We start from the raw sequence: 20,875 nt of genomic DNA, 5'->3' as shown, positions 1-20,875 counted from the left end.
ACAAAAATAAATTTAATCAACAACTTAGTAAATTATAATATTTTTAATAAAATAATTATTTAATATCACACATATAAACTTTATGTTATATTTTAAATTGACAAGTAATTCACTTATGATTTTTTTTATATATTTATGAGTTTTATATTTATGTCAAGTTACATGCTTGCATTATGCAATCTTTTTTATTGCTTATAAATTTATGTCGAAACTTAGTGATTCCTATAAATTAATCTAAAAATAATGATAGTAATAATAATAATGATGATGGTTGAATAATTTTAATTATTTTTATTATATATATAATGAGATCAAAAAGTTTAATCAATAATTACAATATCTTAAAATTCGGGTACGCGATTCATACCAAATTCAAATATATATAAGACTGTACCCATTAAATCATATCAAACGATATGATTGAAAATCACATGGTCGATTCAATGATACACCATCTTGAATGATTACTCTGATATTTCGAGTAAGATATCTCGACATTTGTATATCCAGTAAGTTTAAAACTTTACCAAATATATTTTTTTGTAAGTTTGATCATATTTTAACGATTTGATCTGAATTTTGATGACCCAATTAACCCATGTTGTTCAACAATATAAGATGATAGTTACATCAATGTAATACTAACATTTATAAATATATAAACTTAGGCAAAATATCACTTTTGGTCCCACTAGATATGGCCCTTCTCACTTTTGGTCTCACGCTTTACGTGTTCAATATTTTTAGTCCCAAAATCCTATTTTTTTAGCAGTAATGATCCTGTTTTGTTAACAACTAACGGAAACAGTCACGTGCCGTTAGTCAGCTGGTAAATAGCAGGATAAGTCAACTGGTAAGTCACATTGGGCATTTTCAGAGGGGGGGGGGGGGGAACCTTTTCCCCCTTTTCCCCAAATACACAAAATAAAATCCCTAAATCCTTAATCCCCCAAATCCCTTTTCTCCAAATCCACAAAATAAAATCATCCCAGTTTTTGGAGCAAGAGCGGTAGAAGGAACATGAGATTGAGGCACCAAGTGCTCGTCGATTTTTCAGACCCTAAGTACGAGAAATATAGTTAGTAAACTTGCGAATTGTTTTACGAGAAATAAGATTTTCCAGTTTGGGTTTGTTTTTTTGTCAACTTGCAGTTGTTTGTATTGTTGTTTTGTAAAAAAATGGGTTTGTTTTTGTTTATATGTTGTTGTGTATGTTGTTTCTGAGACATACTTTTGGTTTCTGAGAATGTTGTTGTTTTCAGTTTTATCCTCAGAAATAGAAAGCAATGTTGTTTTTTGTGTGTTGCGTATGTTGTCCCTCGATGTTGTTGTGTTCGATTTCTGAGAACAAAGGCATGTGGTCCATGTTGCAACTTCTCAGTCAAATACCATTGGAATGGTAAAAATTATTTGATGTTCATCTCATCAAACTCATTTTTCTTAATCCATATTCATCTCATTATGCTGATTTTTTGTAGACAAGTGAACACATGCTCCACAACTTTACACAATGCTCAAAGGTGAGCCAATCTTCAGTTAGTGGAGTCCCTTGTCTCACAAAAGGAGGAAAGAATTTTGTCACAATGACAAACTTAAGTGCCGCATTGGACACAACTATAAAGAAGAAGAAGAAAATAGCTAAGAAGGCAAAATGAGATGCATTGGCAGTAAGTCTTTTGGCTTGTATAGCAACAGATTTTTGAATTCTGTTGGCGGCAGTTTTTAGCTTGTATAGCAGCAGGTTTTTGGCTTGCATTGGCAAGGAAAATTTGTGAAGTTTTAAGGAACAAAATGTTGTTAGTTACTGTAAAACTTTTGGCACATTTTTTGGGTTTGTAAAGTAGTAGTATTTGGCAGATTTTAAGCATGCAAAGTTGCACTTTACAACACATTTCATTAATGATCAAAATAAGTGCATTTGAGTATATTTCTGTCTTTTTGCAATTTAGTGCTTTTGTGCAATTTTAGTTTTCATTTTTATTATTTTCAGAATTTATGCTTACACATTTAAACACAACATAAACTACAATTACTTGTAAAAAAGGCATATCCATTAGTCCTTTTACACATAATTGACCATTGCTAAAAGGTCATCTAGTAATATATAAGAATATCAAATGAGCAGCTTTGTGACAATATCATTTAATATTTGAAGATTTTTGAGATGTTTGTGACATCTTTTGGTCTACGAGAAAAAAGATGAAAATGTTATGTGGTGTTTGTAGGTTATTTAGATGTATAAATAGCAAAAAAAAATATTTTTGGCGCCTTTATTTTCCTCCAAATCTGAACACAAGCCTAGTAGACTGTTTTCTTGGCCAGCAAGTCACGTGCCGTTTTCGTTAGTTGTTAACAGAACAGGACCATTACTGTTAAAAAAATAGGATTTTGAGACTAAAGGTATTGAACACGTAAAGCGTGAGACTAAAAGTGAGAAGGACCCTCTAGTGGGACCAAAAGTGATATTTTGCCATAAACTTATTGCAGATTGTGAACATATATTAATTTCAATTATAAATTATTTTTATGTATTTCAATTGCATTATTCCCAAACAATGGATACTTCTCTATAATTTTAAATTATTTAGTATGAATTTTTTTGTTATATTTTACTAATTATATTACTAATGAACTAATTAGTAGTTTATATTTATAACAATAAATTAAAATATCATACTATATTTTAGTATATTTATAACACAGTTGTATTATACAATCTATTTTATTACTTATAAATTTATGTAAAAATTTGGTGATTCTCGTTATTTAATATAATAATAACAAAAATAACAATAATAATGATAAAATTTAGCTCTAGCTCGAACTCGAGCCATACCAATAAAAGTCGAGCTCGACTCAATTACACCTCTAGGTGTAACTATCACTTACTTTTTCTTTTGATTTTTGAGGTTTAGATAATTTATTTATTTATTTATTCTTAATGCATATTAGCAATAAAATAATTATTTGAGGTAATTAAAAAATTATAATTTTTTATTTTGCCACAATAACGATTGTTATAGTTTAATAGTGACAATACCTATATAAAATTGTTTTTATTAAGAAACCAAAAAATATAATTATTAGGTTTCAATGGGGATGACCGGAACAGCCGGTTGCAAATTCCCACGAGAATAACAAAAGAAGAGAAAAATTGTAAAAAAGAATATGAAGAAGAGAAAAGTCATATCATGCACCTGTTTGTAGTACAGTTATTACATGTAATCTAAGTCCACACATTTTCTCTCTCTTCCATTTGAGTTTTTTGTCTCCTCAAATTCCCATTTCTCTCTCATCACCATCCATCCTCAACACCAGACAGGCACCTGTTTCCCTCCACTGCTCATCACCAAACTTGGATTTTTCACCCTTTATCTTTTTTCTTGATTTTTACATTTGTTTTCAAGAAAACACAGTTACACACTAGAATTTCTTGTTTCCTTTGCAGAAACTGCAGTACTTTTTACCCTCCTGAAAAAAGATTTGAGATTTTCTTGAGTTCTTTTTGAGCTGAAGATGGAGAGAGATTTCATGGGCTTGGCTGTGAAGCAGGAGACTACTGATGAAACCATGGATGCTGGTAATGATGCTTGCAAAACTTCTGTGTGTTTGTTAGTGTTTTTCTGTTTCTTGAATTCTTGGTGTTAATATGAGGAGGAAGATGAACTAAAGCATGAGTTATTATTGTGATTTTCTGGTTTCTTCCACACTTATTCTGACCAGAAGTTATGAATCTGTGTAAAAATGGTAACTTTATTATAGATTTGGGAAACTGAAGATGGGCTTTTAGATTTTCTTTTCATCTACTTATTTGGCAGCTGAGAGAACAGAAAAGGAAACTGGGGTTTCAAGAATTTTTGCTTTTTCGGTAATTTTTTGGGTTTTTGAAGGCTGAAAAGAACCAGAATAGAGCATATAATTTAAGTTTTTGCATACCAACAGCTGTCAACTAGAGCTTTAATGCATATGCTTCTCCTATTTAAATTGATTATATTGTACTGCACTTCATTATTTTTTCTTAGTAAATGATGGGTGAGGTGGATTCTACACGTTTTGTGAGAAACTTTCAAATGGGGTGTAAAATAATGTATTCTTTTTATTTACGATAATTCTTAAATAATGCATTCTCATTGGTTGTAGTGTCAGTTGTACAAGCATGAAGTTTGGTGTACTTTAAAGTCTTCCAACCCTTATTTTTTCAAATCTATGGCTTATGCTAGAACAATGGTTTGAATTTTATATTCCCTTTTCATGTTTCTTGTGTGCGTTAGTTTGTGCATGCTACCATGCACCTCCCATGAGTTCTTTTTTATATATATAGATATATATATGTATTTTCTAGTGTTTGTTAAAGGCAGCATTTTTAAATTGAAATGATTTGTGCCTTTCAAGCAGTCACCCGTCACCACCTCCACATTTTAGTCTTTTTTATTGCTGCCACCATCAAGAAAGAGGAATAAATTAGTGTGATGCCTTGTTTATATAAAATTAAGGATGTCCTGAAAATCCAAATAGTTTAATGCTATGCTTTAAACTGTTTTGACCAGATGGGCTTTCTATATTCTTCTTCTGCATTGATGAGTGCAATAATTATATATTATAATGTGCATGAGATGCTCGAGATTTAGTTTTTTAAAGTTTATTAACATGTTCACCCCTTTTTACAGCTAAACTATGAGGTCCCTTTGAGTTATTTTATTCAATTCTCTTGTGAAACTTGTCTGTAATTCATATTAAAGAAGTTGTATATTCTGATCTTTTTCTGCAGCTTTGTGAAACTAAACTTTACCAAATTACTGCCTAGTTGTTAATCATTAGGTAAATAGCCTTTAAATGAGCTTCTTTGGTAGTTGTAGTTGGAAATTTCTTGGCATTGATATTGTGACTAATTAGTCTGTCGTTTTTGAATCCTATTTTGATTCTGTAGCTCCGTTGAGAAGTTCAGCAATGCAGTGGTCATTCTCAAACAGTGGTTCAGCTCCTCAGCTGTTGTCTTTTCAGGCTGCTCAAGAAGAAAAGCCTAAGACTGGTTTTGATTCCCTCACGTCGACTGGATTGGTGACTGTAACTACGACAGAAGCTGCGCAGGTTGATTAGCGCTTCTTTTAGCATCTTTAGCACTTGTTTGGAAGAGTTATTGCACTACACAACTTATTTTTTTGTACAAATAACGATGAAACTTTATGGTCTAGAAGTAGCATTTTAAGTCTTGTGTAATAGATGTGATTGTTCTATATGTTCTCTTTCTTTATTTTTGCACTGAATCATTTGTTTTTCCCATTTGGGTATTCAGAAAAGCATTGTTCCTGAAAAGCAAGGTGGGGTTCGCTACATGGTTACGACTCACTCGGTTGCCAATCAAGCAAACCTGACAATTTCACCTGCTGTGACCACTGCTGTTCGCCAATTGTTCGTTGCTGGTTCGGGCCAAAATCTGATTGGTTCTGTCAGCTCACAACCTGTTGATGCAGTTACAGTGGCAAATCCTGTCCCGGCTATGCCTTCAAGCAGCCCCGTTGTTGGAACCACTGATTTAAGGTGTGTTTGTGTTTAGGAAACTGTATTTGGAATAAATGATAACTAAAGGCTGAATCAAAATGGATCTCATCTCATGTGCAGAAACACTTCCAAGGTCTCAGGAACTCCTGCTCAGCTGACCATCTTTTACAATGGTTCCGTGTGTGTCTACGACAACATTTCTCCAGAGAAGGTAGCCATCTGATTGCTTACGAGCTAGCCCCTACATTTTTTTTTTTATTTGTATTATTGGTTGTAATTTTATTCATCAATCCATATAGGCTCAGGCTATTATGTTATTGGCCGGAAATGGCCCTCCTCTGACTTCTAATGCAACACCGGCTGCAGCTCCAGTCCAGGCCTCCGTGCCGAGATCTTCTGTTCTCGACGGGTTTGTTATAAGCCAGCCTTACGGCACAACACCACACCATCCAAGCCCCGTTCCTGTGACCTCTATTAATGTATCTCAGTCTGCTGTCCGGTCCGGTAACAATAATGACGCAGCTGCTGCAAAACCAGCTGGGGTTATCATATCCTCATCAACCATTGCTCAGCCTCTGAAAGCAGCTAATTCGCTAGGATCTGTTTCTGCCACCTTTCTTTCATCAGGTATTTTCTGGCTCATTTCCAAATCATTTCGATTTCACACCATAGGCATCACATTTTTCATCTAATCTATGCATTTTTGTCATCTTTCAGACACTGTCCCTCAGTTTCGCAGAAAATCTTTGGCCCGATTTTTGGAGAAGCGCAAGGAAAGGTAATTTACGGTTGACTTAGTCTTCATTTACCATCCTTAACTAACAGTGGGCAACATGCTTATTTGAATTTAGTTCGAGTGTCGCAATAATTATGCTTTGAAAATATCATAAATTTCATGTCTTTGGTCCTCTTGGATTACCATGGCCGACAGGAGTCACCATCCTTGTAATAGTGGAGACCTAGGAGTTCTGCTGCTAATTTATGAGTCCTTTTTATGCTCTTTGACATGCATTTTCTGCTCGAAAACTCCATTAAAAGAAGCAAGAACTTTAGGCATCCGACACAGCACATCTATCTGTTTCCTTCACGTGATCGTTCTATTCTCATTCTAGTCAAGTATACATTCACAATGGCCTTCAACGCACTCTAAATGTCACTTTTCCAACTAGAGCGACCAGTATTTTAAAGCAGTGTGGTTCAATTCAGAGTAAAGTTACATTATTTCCTCAGAGATTGTCCATGATGTATGATCTCCATCTCAACAATTTCTAAGTAAAACTTGAACCAATGAACCTTTATAGGCATCAAACACCACCGACAACCCGTACTAACGGCTTGCTATTCTTGAGTGCAGGGTAATCACTGCATCACCATATGCTGACAAGCAGTCTCCAGACTGCAGCAATCCCAGAGGCGGCAGCGCTGGCTTATCTGTGAACTCCTCAGGCTCCTGCGCTGTTCCAGCAGTCAACTAATGGTGGATTTCAGCTAAGTTTGCACATGCGCAAATAGAGATTAGCTGTAGAGGCAAATCTCCTGATCTAAAATTGCAGTATACATTTGTGTTGTGACTTGCTACGTTTTAATCGTTTGGTAGACGTGGGGTGTAGTCTATTTTTGTCTTAATTCGTGATGGAAAGCCTCTTCTATAGATCAGACCAAGATTGTAGTATGCTTATAATCCCAAATTATTACACTGTATCATAAATATTAAGTTCTTATACATTAAGAACAGCAGTATTTACTATTTACTTCTTTTGTTCACCTCTGCATTCTGTAAGAAGAGAGCATTATGAGCTTAGTAATCTGGATATTCGATTCGAGATTGATAAATTAAAGCCCATTTTAGTTTAATTCTGTAACTCGGACATAATTTTTCTAAGACAAGTCTGAAAGTTTGACTTGAGTCTGATTCGATTAGTAAGGGAATAATTAAGCATATAAAAAAGAATGAAGCTGCTCGAGTTTGGATTAGTTTGAAACTTGTTTGAGTTTGAGTTTATTAATAATCAGACTAAGTTTCAATATTATTTGTAAAGTTAGATACATGAGCTTGAATATTAATGTACTCCACTCTGTTGGATTTATTTTTACATGTTGATATTTATTGTGTTTTCTTTTAAGGAGTAAGGAAAAAGAAATAAATATACTTTTTGGAGTAATAACATTAAATAAAGTTGCACTAACTCATCTACATACATTGAGTAGTACTTTTGATATATATACAGATGGGTTAGTCGAAAAGAGGCCCAAGTGAACCAAAAAGAAGAAAGGAATGCAAGCCAATGGTGCTTCCTAGGAGGCCTAGTTCGACTGTGGGCCCAAAATGCCCACAGGAAGCCTAGTCTAGATAGAGCATTCAAGGAGTCCGACATGCTCCTTCAAAAAATAAATTAACCAAAAGAAGCCCAATTGACCCAAATTCGAGAGAGTCCTAACCGAAGAAAGTCTCACATGCTTACAAAAGGTTTAGGGACTTAACCAAAGTCAAAACTCATCTCACATGGCATTCACGGTTGATTTAGGTGGCATCCACATGGGATCTTTGGAGGCATGCCTTACAGAATGGGATAAAGACCAACAGCCCTTTCGGGAACACGTTCGCTTCTTGAGAGAATTAATTTATGAATCATAAAAGGTTGGACTCCAGTAAGGAGAAGGAGTCTCCTCAACCACCTTCCCGAAATTCGAGAAGACATCCTTATCCCCAAATGATAATTTCGGCTATAGCAAACTCCAATTGCCTCCAAAGAATCATGGGTCTTCAACCTCCAAAAGATAAATCTCCACTGAATCCATGGAATCCTCCAACTGCTTGGGATTCTCATACGAATCCGATTGGATTCAATATCATCTAACAATTTTGAGATGATGCTTCCAAAATTTGTGATATTCTCCAATCAACTTAGAGTTGTTTATAAATAGAGAGCTCTCTTAGCGGGAGAAGATGTGTTTGTACACTTTGAGCATGTGGATTACCATTTTCACCTTCCTGCTACTACTTTGGTTCAAAGAAAATTTGTCCTTTTGTACTAAGATATTTTCTTTATATCAATATCTCATTTGTATACATAAAATGAGGAATAACACTCTCAATTCACTTATACAGATTCTTTCATCTTCTAGCATTTATTTTACTACTTATTGCTCCAAGTGGACCAAGCACCACTATTTTTTACTTGCATAAATTTCTATTAAACTAATATATTAATATGACTAACAACGATAAATAAATTATGATAACTTATATAAAATAAGATAAATGTCTATACATCTAATAAGAATCGTATCCATAAACTCAAATATAAATATAATCCTACCACTAAAAGACAAATATAATCAAACGTATCATGGAATTACATTCGGACAAACATTATTCATAGTATAGTTTTTCCAAGAATTAAAACAAAAAGAACAGTTTGTTACAAGAATTTCCTCAAGAGGCCCAACCCCAGTTGTTCAAGAGTTAATTATTTTTTTATTATAAAAAAAAATTATTTTATCATAATTATTTTTAAAATAATAACACAAATATGACGAGTCGCGATTTGAAATCGCGACTCGTCATTAAATAAAGGGGGAAAAATGCAGAATTCCCCAAGTCGGGAAACAAAATCCCGACTTGAAGTCGGGATTTTGAATCCCGACTTGGGAATTCTCCTTTTTTTTCTTTTCGTTTAAATTATTATTATATAATTTAATTTATATATAATTAATTTTAACAATATACTAAAATCCAAAATTAATAAAATTAACATTGCATTAACTTAAAAAATTAAAATTAAGGGTACAAATGTAATAGTTATTTATTTTGTACAATTGTAAAAAATTACATTAAATATATAAATGTAAAAGTGCATATTTTTGTACAATTGTAAAAAATACAAAAAATATACAATTAATCCTGGCTACCCGGTACTGGCACATCCAATTGTGTTGAAGAATTTCTTTGTTGTGCTTGTTGTCATGCACGCCTTTGCGCCCAATCCATCTCGTTGTGAATACGTGTTGTTTGATTTCGACCAGGGCGCGAAGAGATGCGAATAGTAGGATCGTGGACCAACTCAAATCCCGGTACATCCCAATAATCTTCGGAATGTACAGGTTCAAATGACTTAGAATATGTATTCTTATAAGTCATTATATCGTAATAATCCTTCACCATTGATGCAGCATTAATCATGAATGCAACGCATACCTTTTGAGCGTGACTGCAAGGTATACCAAATTGAGTCCATTTGCCGCAAGAACATTCTCGGTTCGCAATTTTGACAACATGGGTGTTGACTCCATGTCCACCGTGACGTCTTGTAACAACCGAGGCGGACTGTTGGAACTGATGGTATTTGGTGACGGTATGTTCAACAGAATTTTGATGCCAACGTGTGAACATCTTATATGCAAAATCCGTCCACAGTTGGTTGTTGGTCAACATTACAGTACTTCTTGCTAACCTCTCACAAAAATAATGGACACTTCGCTGAAACGTCATCTCAGCAATTGCTGTCAATGGTAGGCGGCGAGCCCCTTTCAATACTCCATTTATGCATTCCGACATATTTGTCGTCAGAATTCCGCATCGCCATCCACCGTCATGTGATGCTGTCCATTTTATCCTTGTCGATCCTATCTAACCACTGAAACGCCTCGAGGGACTGTTTCTTTATCTCCTCCATAGTGCGATTGAATTTTCTGATCTGATATTCAGAGCCAGCTCTCCAACAAAGATCATTCAATACAATATTTTTGTATTTACTGTTGAAATTGGAACACACGTGCCGCTAGCAATATCGGTGCACGCCGTTAGGTGGCACGAAATTCGGACATTCACGTACAGCTCTTGTGATACCAGCATGGCGGTCAGAAATAAGGCAGATACCCCGTCGCCCTCGTATAATGTGTCTGCTCAATTGTCTAAGAAACCACTTCCAAGATAAAAGTGATTCTTCATCGACAACAGCAAAAGCAAGAGGAAGTACCTGTTGATTTCCATCCATGGCAGCAGCAATCAACATCTTGTGCTTGTACTTTGTGTATAGATGGGTCCCATCTACACTGATAAGGTTGCGACAGTGTTGGAACCCTTCAATGCACGGCTTGAACGCCCAGAATACGTACCCTATCACATATGCACCGGTTGATGTGTCGCGGGCTTTATGTTGCCATTCAACAATCGTTCCTGGATTATATTTTTGGAGAGCTCCCAAGTATTTGGGTAGCTTTTGAACGGAGCTCTCCCATGTGCCATAAACCATCTCACGTGCCATTTTCAAACTGTACCATGCCTTTTGATATGCTATATCGTATCCGGTATGGTCTTTCACAGTCTGGATGACATGCTTGATTCCGTACGACGGGTTGCATTTTACATGTCCTAACAATAAAAAAGCAACATATACTCTATCTAAATTACCGTGTTCGAGGGACATTTGATTCAATATACATGTATGGTCCCCTCCGTATTTTGTTATTGTCCACCTTCCATTTTTGGTTTGTAAATGCCTCGCAGCTCCCATCTACACCGCATAGCTGCAAAAAATAAACACGAATCAGTCGAATAATTTTGTATGTTTAGACATATACGACAAATATATATATATATATACCTTCGGTGGTATGCCTACACAAAACTTTCCACTTGGTCTTTGAACTCTCAGGTACCCAATACTCGCGTCGGGCATATCGCATTGAGTGATCTTTCACCGCCTCGATTAAAGCTTCTTGATTTTTGAAAAGCATTCCCACATCAAGTCTGCCTTCGTTTTTGTTATAAAATTTTGCATACCTTAAGTTCGGTACATCAATGGAATCCACTGGTACCTCCGGGAATGTTTGTTCAAAAAATGGTATGGAGCGGTAAAATGTTTTCTGAGAAGTTCGTTGTGCCGTAACCGGCTGAGAGGATGTTGACGTACCTTGTGCAACATTTTCGGCGACAACATTTATGTCAACATCTTCTATTCCATCCTCAGGTGGAATTGGGTAATCCACTTCATCCGGTTCGGAACCTGCATCTGATTCATTAGCCAGGCTATCCGCAATAGGGTCTTCTGGCTCGGCAATATGTTGTGCAGAAGTTGGTATAAAATGGGAGGTGGATGGAGTATGTCAGTGGGTCGACTCTGTGTAATTAAGTTCAATATTATCGAGCCCTTGTGTGACAGACACCACATTCGGAGTATAACAATCTGTATCATAATTTGATGTGCCTGCACCAAAATCGGGGTTAGAAGTACCTGCATCGAAATTAGAGTTATAGGTACTTGTGAAATTTTTGTAGTTGGAGGATGACGGAAATCCTTGGCTCGATAACATCGCCATGTATTCCCCCAACTGTTGACTCATTTGTGAGTTGTTATCCACCAACTGCCGGGAATCGAAAGCTCTCCAACCTCGGCCAATTTGTGGAGCATCGTCGTGCTGGATTTCCACCGTTTCGACGAATATTTCCATTAGTGGAAATCCAGCTGTAGGATCAGTAAAGAATGACAATGTATCGTCATCCTTTATTGGTATCAGTGTTTCCTAAATTCGCCCTAGGTATTGGCACGAATGTTTTGCAGAAACATTCAATGAAAATTAGGAGCTATCAACACCAATTTTTTTGTAGATTTTTGACAAAAATTGATCATAACTGGATGAACGGGGGATCCTCATCGCTGCAATGGGCGTCTGATCATATGTAACAGACCATCCATCACTCGATAATTCACCACCAAAATACAAAAAAATCTCAATGCGAGAAGATGAAGTTGACATTTTTTTTTGCAAGTTTCTACGTAAAATTACTCTTCGTATTTGATATGGGATGAATTGGACGGATGAAGGTGGGTGGAAACTCACTTCATCCACCAGCAAAAATTTTCACCCACCTTCATCTTAGTCTTCAATTTTTTTTCCACACAAATGGATAGACGATCAGTCTACGGTCCTCGTGATAGTACTGTATTATCTCAACAAGCCTAACATAGGTCTGACGATATTCCAGATGGTGACCTAGACGCCGTACTCATTTCACGGCGTGCGGATGGTACCTTTTGGAGCTACTTTAACCAAAATAATATGTCCGAGCGTGTACAAGAAATCCTACACCAAATAGAATTTTATGGAGTTTACAGGTGCGGACGCCTTCAATTAAATCAACACCTCATCACTGCATTAGTGGGGAGGTGGCGATCGGAGACGCACACTTTTCATTTTCGTGTAGGGGAAGCCACAATTACCCTACAAGATGTACAAATAATTTGGGCACTCCCAATAGACGGCGAGCCGGTGATTGTAATTGATTTCGACCGCACAACACAACAATGGCAAGAATATTGCCTTACTTACATAGGCTTTAGCCCGGATGCAAATGTGTTGAAGGGCTCGAGATTACAGACATCGGCAATTACATCTCATTTGGCGGCGGTCGAAATTACTTATAATACTCCCCAGGCTGTCGTTGTCCAGTACGCACGTGCCGTTGCATTACTTTTATTTGGGGGATTGATGTGCCCAGATTCCTCAGGTAACTATGTCTCATTACTATATCTTTCAAAATTAGAAGATATAGAAACCGCGAGGAACTATAGTTGGGGGAGTGTTGTGCTGGCATTTTTATATCGCGAATTGTGCAATGCCAGCACAAAAGGCAAAGCGGCAATTGGTGGAGCGCTGCAATTGCTACAGGTAAAATTGACTTAAAAAGTCTTACACATTTTTTTTTTTGCTTTTGATATTCATTAATAACACATATTTGTATTGTTCGTGTAGATTTGGGCGTGGTCACGGATTACGCCACTTTGTCCTGGACTTGGTGCCCAACGGCTATTTATGGGCCAAGTGCAAATGGACAACAATCGCTGGCTCCCAGCAGCACCATATGGTGCTACTTGGAATTGTCAGCACACTTTCACCACTACAGTTCGGGGAACTGTACGAGTCGTACGAGAAATTTTGGATGAGATGCAGGCGGATCAGGTAACTAAATTTTAATATTATTCGTATATTTAGCCCGTGAATTAAATTCATATTAATTTACATTTTTGTTTTTATTACAGTTCATATGGCAGCCGTATGACATGGACTCGGATGTCATTATGGCTTACGCCGATGAATTGAACCCCCAGTTGTGGAGGTCATCTGTTCCGTTGATATTCTACGCAATAGTTGAAATGCATCGTCCCGAACGAGTTGTTCGCCAATTCGGGATGAGGCAGAATGTACCAGAATCGACGGATACCCGTGATATGAGCCTCCATCAGATTTCCCGTAAAAATCACGCGGGCGCAGATTGGTCTCTGCAACACATACAATACATCAATAGATGGCAAAGACGATATGACACGGTTGTACATAGGCCACTCATTTCTAATAGAAGGGAAACAGAACGAGGTTATTGGGAGTGGTACTACAACATAACAAGAAATTTCGTGTCGTCATCTACTGATAGACGTGTGGAAAGCGGGTACCAACCTGGAGAAGCACCTATATTGCAAGTTGTGGTACGTTATTATATAATATTATATGTTTTATTTTATATATATTTTTAACAACACAAGGCTAATTATTTTTCTACACTTTTCAGGCAAATGAGGTGAATGCCCTTGAAACTTTATGTCGATCTAGACCACCAAATATCGAAGGATATAGTCAATTGGTGGATAGATTTGAACATGGGTTACATATTATTAGGGAGGCTATAACCCAACAGCCACAACAAATTGCTTCTCCATCCGATGATGCTCCCACAACATCCCACAGGCAAAGAAGAAGTTCTAGCCGAATGTCAACTGGTTCAGTTGAACGTCGTGATTTTGGGGTGGATATAGCTGGTCCTTCTACAGTATATCCACCTCAAGATTATTACGTACCTCAACCGCCTCAAGATTATTATATGCCTCAACCATCTCAAGGTGATTGGTTTCAATCGACTCCATATATGTCAAATCAAACACAAGATTTTTTTTCTTGACCTTGGTCTTGGTTTTAATCAACCATATACACAAGGATATAATATTTCACCAATTTCATTTCCATCATTTGGTGCATATCGTGACAATGTGGAGTCAAGTTCTGAAACATCAAGTCGGTTTGTTGGTGAAGAAAATGAGGCGCAAAATGAGCCAGTTCAAAATGTGGGCGAGGAAATTAGAAGACCTCGACGTCAACGCCACAGACGACATTGTGGAACGGGTGGACATTTTTTATATTTGTAATTGTATAATTTAATGTAATTTTTTACAATTGTACAAAATAAATAACTATTACATTTGTACACTTAATTGTAATTTTTTAAGTTAATGCAATGTTAATTTTATTAATTTTGGATTTTAGTATATTGTTAAATTTGATTATATATAAATTAAATTATATAATAATAATTTAAACGAAAAAAAAAAAAAAGCAAATTTCCCAAGTCGGGAAACAAAATCCCGACTGCAAGTCGGGATCCAGGATCCCGACTTGCAGTCGGGATTTTGTTTCCCGACTTGGGGACTTTTGCATTATTTGCCATTAATTTAATGACAAAATAATTAATTTCGTCATGTTTTTATTATATATTTAAAAATAATTATGATAAAATAATTATTTTTTTTTTTATAATAAAAAAATAATTAACTCAGTTGTTCAACATCTATGAGCCAGCCTGGTTTTATCAACCCGTTTATGCCAACTATATGGGCCAACTCGGACTATCCGATTATCAGTAACCTCATTACGCGAATATTTCTAGAACTCGAATAATTGTTCTGGAAGTTGGACAAATACTCTACTTCATTTGACAAGAAAGTGATGCTCGGGAAAACGAGGTCGAGAAATGGATGCGGACAAGATTGAAGAACTGAAGGGCTTCGTGGAGCATTGCAAGCAAAACCCTTCTGTTTTGCACACTCCGTCTCTTGCTTTTTTCAAGAATTTTCTCCAAAGGTTGACTTCCTCAGTTTTCCTGTAGTCTGATTCTTTGGACATTGTTTTTTTGTCCTTAATTATGCCGTAAAAGTGATTCCTTCGATTGTTTTTTTTTTACCGGGTTGTTTTTGTTGCTGCAGCCTGGGTGCTCAAATTCCACCACCATCTGGAAAATCGGTGAGCAGCCCTTTTGATTTTCTCTACTGGCTGTGCTGGAGTTGATTAAGCACACGAGCGATAGTTGCCTCTTTGAGAAAAGAAATATATATATGTATATATATATATATATATATGTATATTTTAATGTTGTTCTCGCTATGGTTTGGTGATTGTTTGATTTAGTTTAAAGATAGAAATTTGTTGGTGGGTTCTGGCCATCTGGGGTAAGTTATGTGGTTTGTTCTTGGACTGAATCTGTTTTGATTGGATTTGAGCTTTGCAGCGGATTGTTTGAACTCTTTTTTGTCTGGCCTTGAAAAGATCTTAATTGTGCTGGCTCTGCTAGTTGCTTTATAGATGTAAAATCAAAATTGCTCAGGAATGTGAGGAAGCAGAGTGGGATTTTGATATTTCATTGGCGGGGCTACAGATTATAGTTTTTAGGGCGGGGGAAGTCTATCAATTTGTTACCCAGAATGATTCTTGAGGTTCGAGGTGGGACTGGGGATGGTCTGTTCCCTGTCGATACTCCATTATGAAGTTCATATGGATTATTTATGCGCTTGATTACGCCAAAAGTTTAGGAAAATGGGATTGTTTTAATTTGAATTGTTCTGAGGAAATGCTCAGTGTGTTTGGAAATTTTCTTTACTGTGACCATGCTTATGGTTTGAGAGCATTAGAGTTTGGTTGTGGAATGAAAGATCTTCAATGATTGAAGTTTTCTGGAAGGTAATGTCTACCAGAAAACTTTGACTGAAAAAAAAAATCTTCAATTTTCTTGTTTCTTTGGGTGATTTTTATTCCTTGAAGGTAATGTCTCTGAGTGGCCAGTTGCCGTGTTGCAAATGGCAGTTGAAGAATTGCATATCATTGACCACCTGCTGATCTCACAAGAACTTCATTAGAATATGAATGATTTTCTATCTAGAAACTTCGGTACTTGGCATAATTTTTTTTGTTATGCACTTTTGATCTTTCAAAACCATCTTCTTTATGTCGTAGAAAAATTAACTGGCAATGGCATTGGAGAGGAATACTTTTCCATTTCCAACTTCCAATTCGCTCTCTTTAATTATGTTTATCCAATAATTCCAAAAAGAGAATAATCCATGACAGGCGTGACATAGTTTACGAGTCTTAATTGTAACATTGTAATATAGGTTGCATTTGAAACGCAGAACTACTAGGCTATTTGTTTCATACTGATGACCAAAACTCTAATGCAGGGTAGAGACGGCGAGGAACATCAAGATGAGAAGCATTTTGAATCTAAAAACACTTACGTGTCAAGTGACGACATTTCAAATGAGGACATTGTCAAATCTGATGTTGAGTTGGATAATTCCGATGTTGTGGAGCCTGATAACGATCCTCCTGTAAAGGTGGGTTTCTGGAAAAAAGTTGATGAAAAACTGTATCTTGTTATGTGTCTTTTACTGTTTGTTTACTCTGGTATTGCAGATGGGGGATCCTTCCACTGAAGTAACTGAGGAAAATCAAGAAGCTGCTCAATTATCAAAAGCGAAAGCTATGGATGCAATGGCTGATGGTACTACTTCTTGGAATTTCTTGTAGCTAATATTTACATGCATTCTGTTCTTTGGAAAAATAACATGGGCAACCACAATTCTATGAGCTTCAGGTAAGTTAGATGAAGCCATAGATCTTCTAACGGAAGCAATCCTGTTGAATCCAAAGTCGGCAATATTATATGCAAATAGAGGTAATTACCTCGATTCATTTAGAATGTTGCCAACCTTGATGGTTAATATGTCACAGTTGTGGTGTTCAACTGAAAAGTTCTTTTGCAGCAAGTGTCTTTCTTAAACTGAAGAAACCAAATGCTGCAATCCGAGATGCTGATGTTGCTTTACAGGTAAATTGAGGAAACCTGACTACTGATGCTTGTATGAGTGATAGATCTTTTTGACCAAAATGACGATTAACTCAACGACATATTAGATCAACCCGGACTCGGCAAAAGGATATAAAGCACGAGGGATGGCAAGAGCAATGTTGGGCTTATGGGAAGAGGCGGCTAGTGATTTGCATGTGGCATCAAAATTGGATTTTGATGGGGAGATTCATTTGATGCTAAAAAAGGTTTCACTTCATATCTAGATGCCATTGTTACCTACTTTGTGGGCTTCATTTTTCATCTTTTGGTTGCTTTAAAAGAGATACCATAGCAGATTTTGCTAAAACTTTTCAGGTTGAACCCAATGCTAACAGAATAGAAGAGCATCGCCGAAAATATGAACGTCTGCGAAAAGAAAGGGAACTGAGAAAAATTGAGCTTGAAAAGCAGAGACGTCAAGCTAAATCCCAGGTATCTTCTAATTGTTGCCTTCAATTATTTATCATCAATGGCTTCCCTTTACTATAGACTAGGCTTCTCTTGTCGTTGTGTCCTTTTTTTTTTATGTTCTATCTAATCAGAAGTCTCAAGATTTATAATTCCATTTATAAAGCTTGTAATTCTGTATGTGGCTTACTTCCCTGGTTCCATTTACCCATTTTCTCGAGTTCAACTTGAGCAATCACTTCCTTTCGATTTTATTGCAGGATGCTGAAGCTGCTTATGTTTTAAAAGATGGTACTTTCATCCCTTCTTTCGAATTTTGTCCGCAGTCAATTTCATTTATTCAAATCCCTTGTCATAGCGGCTTAATAGCTCCTATCAGAGCTAGATAAGCAACATTGCACATGCTGGCACATGTAGCAGCACACATAATGCCTTTTTCATGCTGAAGTATGACTTGTGATGGTTTTTCTCTGTTTATTTTCATTCGGTTTACAGGAGAAGTAATCGGAATTCACTCTGCTAGCGAGCTGAAAACTAAGCTGAACGCCGCTTCAAAGACATCACGGCTTGCACTCATCTACTTCACTGCAACATGGTGTGGCCCGTGTCGTGTCATTTCTCCAGTGATCTCAAGCCTTGCAGGAAAGTACCCGAAAGTCGTGTTTCTGAAAGTTGATATAGACGAGGCAAGAGATGCAGCTGCTGAGTGGAATATCAGCAGTGTCCCAAGTTTCTTCTTTGTGAAAAATGGCAGAGAGGTTGATAAAATGGTTGGTGCTGACAAAAGTACACTTGAAAGGAAGATTGCCCAGCATGCTAACTAAGTCTTTTCACAGTGTAATAACAGAGACTTCCTCATGTAATCGAGCCATAGAATTCGTGTCCTAACTCTCATGAACTAAATCTATTTATATATCCCAAATGTGAATGTATTGTTCGGGGCGTATCTGCCCTTGTTTGGACTCTGAATTATATCTTAACTGTTTATGAATTACATAAATTACTTGACAAGTGGAATATATTTTTTTAATTAAAATTTCAAAAAAGGAATCTTAAAGATTAATTGATATTTTTTGGCAGTCGAGGATACATGTCTCGCCTTGGCTGGCACACGAATCTGTATCAGCCTGTTGATCAAGAAAGCTTGAAAATAATTTATAAACGTTCATGTTTACTAGTATTTTACGTTCTGTTACCATCTGAATATTTTTTTTCCTTCAGCTAGTGTCTTCGTAAAACTGAAGAAACCAAATGCTGCAATCCGAGATGCTGATGCTGCTTTACAGGTGCCTTTTTATATATGGGCTATTAACTGAATCCAACGCTCAATTGATGCATGGAAGATACTATATGTTATATATATTATCTTTTAAGCCAAAAATGTAATTTATGTGATGGCATGTTAGATCAACCCATGCTTAGCTAAAGGATTTAAAGCATGTGGAATGGCAAAGGCATTGTTGGGCTCATGGGAAGCTGCAAGAATTGATCTCCATGTAGCATCAGAGTTAGATTTTGATGTGGAGACCAGTATGATGCTCAAAGGGTAAGCTTAATCAGGTTTATTCATCAAAAGGAAAAAGAAAAAAAGGAAAAACGCCATCACTATTGCCAACTTACATGGGTTTAATTGTCATACTTGTTTTCTAGTTTTGGCAAGGTTTTCAATTTCCGTAGTTGAGATAATGTAATAGATGTTGCTTCAAACTCTTTAGGTTGAGCCTTTTGCTAACAAGATTGAAGAGCATAGGCAAAAATATGAACGCCTTCGCAAAGAAAGGGAGCTGCGGAAAATTGAGCTTGAAAAGCTGAGGCTGGCCCAGGTATCATTCTAATTTTAGCGTGCAGTTGCTTTATGGTCAATATATTATGTAGTGAAGATCTTTCGGCACTTTGAGATTGCTCTTCTAGTGAAAGAACTGGAAGTTTTCATGTTAGTAATTTGAATTATGATCTGGCCAAATTATGGTTGTTTCTTCCTCAATCATACTTATTTTTGTTCTGATTTTAATTTCCCATGCCTTAAGTGTTTCTAGTTGAGTAAAATTACTTTCTTTTCATATTTCAACAGAAAGCTGAAAATGCTGGCTTGTTGATGCACTGTACGTTTATCGGATTTCTCTTCTGACCAGTATGATATGATAAATCATTTCCATAGTTACAAATTCAATTATGCTGTCTAAAGTTAAAGCTTTGTAGTTGAAGCCTTTCACATAAAAAAGAACAGATAAAGGAGTAGAAATATATTGAAATAGTGCATGTCTTTGCAAGATCAAGTTCTTTTGTTTCGTTCTATGTTTGTGACCTATACGAGTGGAATCTTTCTACAGGAAAGGTAATTGAGATTAAGTCTTCAAGTGAAATTGGAATCAAGTTGAGGGCTGCTTCAAATTTGTCCCCACTTGCAGTTGTTTATTTTACTGCAACATGGTCCGGCCCCTGTCATTACATGGCTCCACTATGCAAGCTTGGCTGCAAAATATCCAAAAGTCGTGTTTCTGAAAGTTGATACCGACAAGGCAAAGTATGTAGCTATTGAGTGGAATGTCTACAGCATTCCAAGTTTCTTCTTGATTAACAGTAGCAGAGAAGCTGATATAATAATTGATGTCGATATGGCCCATGCGAACCTTGTTAAGAAAATGGGGATAAAGCAAATATTTTGCATTTGAAGAACTGAAGCATTATCACATGGCATCTGCACAATTGTTGCTTTATTCATGTTAGAGATCATGATCTTTCTGTGTAATTCACATTCTTTGCAGTTTTGCAAACTGAAGGGATTAAATGATTGACTTTCTGATAACATGCAGCGGTCTTGTTTTCTTCATGCTTTCCCTTGTGTGTTTGTTGTAGTATTATAGAATTTGTTCTCAAAGGCAACAATACAATGAAGTAGTGGATTAACCAAATTTTGTACTTATGAAGAATTTTATGCACTTCTACTTAAAAGTTGAGGGGGTAAGAGTATTGAAAATTGTTAAATAACTAACGACAAAACATGGAGATGGAGGA

General features: G+C 36.4%; 3 protein-coding genes and 1 pseudogene across 3 annotated transcripts; 3 read left to right on the top strand and 1 right to left on the bottom strand.

Annotated features, from left to right (window-relative positions):
- Positions 1–3,204: 3,204 nt before the first annotated feature.
- On the top strand, positions 3,205–7,250 carry LOC105157324 (protein TIFY 6B). The gene is made up of 7 exons (XM_011073716.3): positions 3,205–3,580; positions 4,928–5,088; positions 5,294–5,538; positions 5,620–5,710; positions 5,799–6,126; positions 6,217–6,277; positions 6,854–7,250. The coding sequence occupies exons 1-7, from the start codon at positions 3,517–3,519 to the stop codon at positions 6,972–6,974; spliced, it is 1,071 nt and encodes a 356-aa protein (XP_011072018.1). The 5' UTR covers positions 3,205–3,516; the 3' UTR covers positions 6,975–7,250.
- A 2,213-nt stretch (positions 7,251–9,463) lies between these two features.
- Positions 9,464–11,952, bottom strand: LOC148788624 (uncharacterized; annotated as a pseudogene).
- Positions 11,953–15,183: 3,231 nt separating this feature from the next.
- Positions 15,184–18,871, top strand: LOC105157323 (TPR repeat-containing thioredoxin TDX). Its single transcript, XM_011073715.3, has 10 exons — positions 15,184–15,411; positions 15,534–15,570; positions 16,782–16,937; positions 17,017–17,104; positions 17,198–17,278; positions 17,367–17,431; positions 17,518–17,658; positions 17,768–17,884; positions 18,121–18,151; positions 18,356–18,871. The coding sequence occupies exons 1-10, from the start codon at positions 15,302–15,304 to the stop codon at positions 18,682–18,684; spliced, it is 1,155 nt and encodes a 384-aa protein (XP_011072017.1). The 5' UTR covers positions 15,184–15,301; the 3' UTR covers positions 18,685–18,871.
- A 434-nt stretch (positions 18,872–19,305) lies between these two features.
- LOC105157322 (TPR repeat-containing thioredoxin TDX-like) lies at positions 19,306–20,532 on the top strand. Its single transcript, XM_020692477.1, has 4 exons — positions 19,306–19,406; positions 19,511–19,520; positions 19,576–19,683; positions 20,269–20,532. Exons 1-4 carry the CDS (start codon positions 19,306–19,308, stop codon positions 20,530–20,532), a joined length of 483 nt encoding a protein of 160 aa, XP_020548136.1.
- Positions 20,533–20,875: the final 343 nt, after the last annotated feature.

This window comes from Sesamum indicum, linkage group LG3 (assembly GCF_026168435.1).
Source record: "Sesamum indicum cultivar Baizhima isolate 11 linkage group LG3, ASM2616843v1, whole genome shotgun sequence".
Taxonomy (NCBI): Eukaryota; Viridiplantae; Streptophyta; class Magnoliopsida; order Lamiales; family Pedaliaceae; genus Sesamum; species Sesamum indicum.
This window is presented reverse-complemented; position numbering and strand designations above follow the sequence as displayed.

Bases quoted from the DNA above. Each gene is read 5' to 3' on its own strand.
- LOC105157323 (XM_011073715.3), top strand. From the start codon at position 15,302: ATGGATGCGGACAAGATTGAAGAACTGAAGGGCTTCGTGGAGCATTGC. The intron at 17,105-17,197 runs GTACTACTTCTT...TATGAGCTTCAG, and splicing joins TATGGATGCAATGGCTGATG to GTAAGTTAGATGAAGCCATA. The intron at 17,432-17,517 runs GTAAATTGAGGA...ACGACATATTAG, and splicing joins ATGCTGATGTTGCTTTACAG to ATCAACCCGGACTCGGCAAA.
- LOC105157324 (XM_011073716.3), top strand. From the start codon at position 3,517: ATGGAGAGAGATTTCATGGGCTTGGCTGTGAAGCAGGAGACTACTGAT. The intron at 5,539-5,619 runs GTGTGTTTGTGT...TCTCATGTGCAG, and splicing joins GTTGGAACCACTGATTTAAG to AAACACTTCCAAGGTCTCAG. The intron at 5,711-5,798 runs GTAGCCATCTGA...CAATCCATATAG, and splicing joins ACAACATTTCTCCAGAGAAG to GCTCAGGCTATTATGTTATT.
- LOC105157322 (XM_020692477.1), top strand. From the start codon at position 19,306: ATGGCAAAGGCATTGTTGGGCTCATGGGAAGCTGCAAGAATTGATCTC. The intron at 19,684-20,268 runs GTATCATTCTAA...CCCCACTTGCAG, and splicing joins AAAAGCTGAGGCTGGCCCAG to TTGTTTATTTTACTGCAACA.